General features: G+C 67.3%; 1 protein-coding gene across 2 annotated transcripts; it reads left to right on the forward strand.

Annotated features, from left to right (window-relative positions):
• The first annotated feature begins 316 nt into the window (after positions 1-316).
• On the forward strand, positions 317-3,162 carry PRXL2B (peroxiredoxin like 2B). 2 transcript variants are annotated; one of them, XM_030324708.1, is made up of 7 exons: positions 317-420; positions 609-813; positions 1,383-1,434; positions 1,924-1,987; positions 2,072-2,147; positions 2,428-2,546; positions 2,990-3,162. In XM_030324708.1, exons 1-7 carry the CDS (start codon positions 358-360, stop codon positions 3,014-3,016), a joined length of 606 nt encoding a protein of 201 aa, XP_030180568.1. In that variant the 5' UTR covers positions 317-357; the 3' UTR covers positions 3,017-3,162. The 2 variants fall into 2 exon arrangements, with proteins under 2 accessions (XP_030180568.1, XP_030180569.1); XM_030324709.1 differs by lacking the exon at positions 2,990-3,162 and having other exon boundaries at positions 2,390-2,441.
• Positions 3,163-4,471: the final 1,309 nt, after the last annotated feature.

Raw genomic sequence — 4,471 nt, forward strand, 5'->3', positions numbered from 1 at the left:
GCAAAACAAGTGACAAAGCGCGGCCCGGGCCGCTGCCGTGGGCGGTGGCGGAGAGGCGGCCTGGGGGCGGGGCCGGCAGAGGAGAGGCGGCCTGGGGGCGGGGCCGGCAGCGGAGAAGCGGCCTAGGGGCGGGGCCGGCGGGGGAGAGGAGGTCTGGGGGCGGGGCCGGCAGCGGGGAGGCGGCCTGGGGGCGGGGCCGGCAGAGGAGCGGGCGTCTGGGGGAGGGGCCGGCAAGAGGAGAGGTGACCTGGGGGCGCGGCCTGGACGAGAAGCCGCGGGAGGGCGGGGCACGGGTGGGGCGTGGCCAAGCCGGCTGGGAGCCGGGCGCGCAGCCCGAGAGCACGGTGGCAAGTGGACATGAGCGCCGTGGACCTTGCCCGCGTGGGCGCGTGTGTCCTGAAGCATGCGGTGACCGGGGAGGTCAGGCCGGACGAGCGCAGGGCGGTGGGTGGGCCCCTGGCACCAGCCCAGGCGCCCTGGCAGTGGCATGCGCGGCGGGCTTCGGGTCGTGGGGCTGGGGGCGCAGTCCGGGCTTGCGCGGTGCGGGGCTGGGGGCACGGACGCGCGTGGGAGGTGGTCCATCGGCGCCCCTCGCCCGCCCCGCGCAGGCAGTGGAGCTGCGGAGTCTGTGGCTGGAGCAGGCGTGCGTGGTGGCTGGCCTGCGGCGCTTCGGCTGCTCGGTGTGTCGCTGGATCGCCCGGGACCTCAGCAGCCTCAGGGGGCTACTGGACCAGCACGGCGTGCGTCTGGTGGGCGTGGGGCCCGAGGCCCTGGGCCTGCAGGAGTTCCTGGAAGGCGGCTACTTCGCGGGAGGTGCTGGTGCTCCCCTCCCCTCCTCCCACTGTAGCCCCACCAGCTACCTCGAGACCCTTCCCAAGCTCTGGGCAGTGGCCATCCCCTCCTTGCCCAGGCCTGACCCTTCTGTCTCCTGGAGCTCCAGTCATGTCTCCGGGGCTCTCCACCTGTTGCCCCTACCTGTGTCCCTCAGGCACGATGTCCCTCCCACCTTGGACAGAGGCAGGGCCCAGCGGTGATGCTGGCCTCGAATCCCCGAGGGTCTCTACTGGGTGGCAGCCAGACCCCGCCTTCCCAGGAGCCTGAAGGAGTACGGCTGGGACAGGAGCCCACCCTGCTAGACCCCTCTCCCTGGCACTCAGGATACGCCCTCCCAGAGCCCTGGGCCCGGTGGCAGAGTCCAGGCCAGCCCCGTGCCTCCCTTTTCCCGCCACCTCTGGGCCTCTGCCCCTCCGCTAACAGTGGGGACACTCAGTCCTCTGCTCCTACGTCCTGGGTGGGCAAGCCAGGGGAGCGGGGGGCTGGATGCAGGCAGGTGAGCGGGGGAGGGGGGAGGTGAGTGCACACCTGTGGCTTCTGCTTTCCAGAGCTCTACCTGGATGAGAGCAAGCGCTTCTACAAGGAGCTGGGCTTCAAGCGGTGAGCGGGCGGGGCAGCCGCCTCTTCTCATTCCTCTTCCCCCTGCTGCCCTCTTCCTGGGCATGAGGCTCTGGGGGCATCCACTGCTCGGTCGGTCCTTCTAAGGACTCTCTCTTGGGTGCTGGGTGTCCGTTACGGCTGTTGGTTAGGCCCCTCACCCAAGATCTACCCCCCTTCCGGCCACCTCGGGTGCCTGTGTCGTAGGCTGGCTGCCTGGCCTGACTAGTGGTGCCCAGCTGAGTCAGATCTCTGGGCTCACCCAGCCGGGGGTCCAGCCCACACTCCCCAAATCTTCTGCGGGGCCCCAGGCCTACCGGCCCCCAGGCTGGCTGCCCCATGCGCCCCCCCCCCCCCCAGCCCTGCCCCGAGTCCCTGGTGAGATGCTTGTGAGAATCTGGTGGGTGTATCTTGTAGAGACTGGGGATAGAATTGCTGGGCAAGTCTTCGCCGAAGAGCCGGGGCCCGGACTAGCCAGCTGTGTCTTCACAGGTACAACAGCCTGAGCATCCTGCCGGCCGCCCTGGGGAAGCCCGTGCGCGATGTGGCCCTCAAGGTTTGTGATGGCCAAGGACGGGTGGGACTTGAGGTGGTGGGGCTCCCCTGTAGGGCTGACCCGGACCTGCCTCCCTCCTTCCAGGCCAAAGCTGCTGGCATCCAGGGGAACCTGTCCGGGGACTTGCTGCAGAGTGGAGGGCTCCTGGCGGTCACCAAAGGTGGGCTGGGAAAGGGGTGTCAGAGGCCGATGCCTGGTTGCATGGGGGGCCGAGGTCACATCCTGGGCTGGGAAGGTCTGGCTGAACTTGGTGGCATGTCCCGACCCTCTCTGCCTCCCTTCCTCTGGCTTCCTGACCTTGTCAAGTCTTCTCTGTGCTGGGTGGGCTGTGGCCAGGACGGCTCCCTTGTCAGGGTAACCAGGTGGAGTCTCGGACAGCGAGGGGTGTCTCCCTCCTCCCAGCACGCAGGGGCATCCTGACCGCCTCCCCACCGCTGTAGGTGGTGACAGAGTGTTGCTGCACTTCGTCCAGAAGTCTCCGGGAGACTATGTCCCCCGGGAGAGCATCTTGCAGGCCCTGGGCATCCCGGCGGAGGGCTGTGCCAGCGAGGCGCCCCAGGTGAGCTTGGGCCTGGGGAGCACGCCGCCCGCTAAGGGCAGCAGCTCCCCTGGGTTGAGTGCTGGGTACGACCAGGTGCCAGGCTGCACCCGCAGGGTTGACGTACTTCTGCGCTCGTGGCAGCCCAGGATGTCACTGTCACCCCACTGTGCAGGGGGAAACAGGCTGAGGACAGTGGGGAACCAGGGGCAAGGGTGGCCAGACGGCCTGGCACAGCAGGGCTCTCCCCAGAGGGCAGGGGGCTGCCCGTCCTCTCAGCCTGGGGAGGGTCACAGTTTGCCCAAGGTGACCACAGCCAGGGTTAGGGTGGTCCTGGTGGCTGACCTCCTGTGTCCCGAATAGAGGGGAGTGTCTAGAGGCCCCAGACTGCTGGTTGGTGGGACCAGCTGCTTTGGACTCTGGGGAGTGCGGCTGGCCTGACGGGGACCCTGCTGTGCCCACAGTGTGCTGAGGGGGCGTGCACAAGGTGAAGACCAAGGCCTCCGAGGGCCTGGGAGGCGTCTGCTGCCTTGAACACTGGGAGCTGGATGTGAAGAATCTTTCTGGAATCTCTGGACTGGGGCACCAAACTCTGCCTGGGCCTCTGTGACAATGAGCATTAAACTCGTTTCTGGGCGGTGTTTATCTTCATTGGCTCTGATCCCGTCGCCTTGCAGGGGACGTGGGCCTGCAGGCTTCCTTGGGAGGGGCCGGCAGAGGGGAGGAAATGGCCCTGCAGCCTCCCCGAGGGCCTCAGGCCTTTGGCACAGGAGGGTCAGGGGTCGCAGGACCGCGCAGGGTGCGGGAGATGAGGATATGGTCAGGTCAGAGCTCATACTGGGTGGGTGTCCAGGGAGATGTTGCCCCGCAGCTGCTGGGCACGGTGGACAGTGAGGCTTAGGGAGGGCGCTAGTCGGCTGGAAGGACCTTCTCCGATGAGAGCTGTCATTTGCACCCGACTGGGGTGGCTGGCCTGGCCCAGCTGGTTCGTCCAGCTCCGCCACCCCCCCCCACCATTCCTTGGGGGGATGTGACAGGCACCTGGAACCTAGTAGTGTCCAGAGCGGAAACCTGCCCCTGCCCACTGTGCCTGGGGCTCTTTGGTCTGGGTACGTTCAGATGACCTCAGCACCACCCCTCTACCCGCCCCCCTCGCCTTGGCCAGGATGACCACAGTGGCCTCCTAGCTGGCCTCCCAACTTCCTCCCACCTTCCCCCCCTGCCCCGTTTGGTACTACTCTTGGGGGTCTTTAAAACATCAGAGCTGGTGACAGTGTCCCTTTGTGGTTTAACCCCGCCACCGGCCTCTAGTTACATAAAACCCGAAGCGTAGATTCTGATCTATGGCTCCCCGGTTCCCTCGGCCCACCTCCTGACCTCAGCCAGCTCCTGAGTCAGTGGCCCCTCCTCCCATCTGAACCCGTGGTCCCTGAGGGCCAGTATTTGGGGGCGTCCTGGCACAGAGACCCTGGGGGGCTCACCAGGCGTGGCCCTCCCTCTGCAGGGTGCCCTGCTGTTTCCCTGTCTGGCTGCTGTTTTGCCCAAGGCCACCAGCAGTCAGCGCCCAGCCAGATGCTGTCCCCGAACAGTCAGCGGCGCGTACAGACAGGGGCTCGCCCCCCCTCCAACAGACAAGGCAGATGGCTTCTTTGAAGCGTTTACTTAGCTCAAGTCTGAAGCTCATGGACAGCTGACTGGGATGTTTGGAGAGGGTGCGGACAGGTAAACGTGTCTACAGGGCTGGGGCACCGTGCCCCTCACCGCAGGCACGGAGGGCGCCGGGCAGTCACCGCTTGCCCTGGGTGCTGGGGCCGCGGCTGCGCTCCAGGCCCGCGCGGGGCCGGCCGCGTGTGCACGTTGGCCTTGCCCGCGGCTCCAGCTGCACGTCCGAGGGCCACCTGGCTTCCCGCGGCGGGTGGGCGTGGCCACAGTGCGACCGGCGACGG

Source organism: Lynx canadensis, chromosome C1 (genome assembly GCF_007474595.2).
Source record: "Lynx canadensis isolate LIC74 chromosome C1, mLynCan4.pri.v2, whole genome shotgun sequence".
In the NCBI taxonomy this organism is placed as follows: Eukaryota; Metazoa; Chordata; class Mammalia; order Carnivora; family Felidae; genus Lynx; species Lynx canadensis.

Excerpts from the sequence above, each read along its gene's own strand:
- PRXL2B (XM_030324708.1), top strand. The coding sequence starts at position 358 with ATGAGCGCCGTGGACCTTGCCCGCGTGGGCGCGTGTGTCCTGAAGCAT. Across the intron at positions 814-1,382 it reads AGGCGGCTACTTCGCGGGAG|AGCTCTACCTGGATGAGAGC; the intron begins GTGCTGGTGCTC and ends TCTGCTTTCCAG. Across the intron at positions 2,547-2,989 it reads GTGCCAGCGAGGCGCCCCAG|TGTGCTGAGGGGGCGTGCAC; the intron begins GTGAGCTTGGGC and ends CTGTGCCCACAG.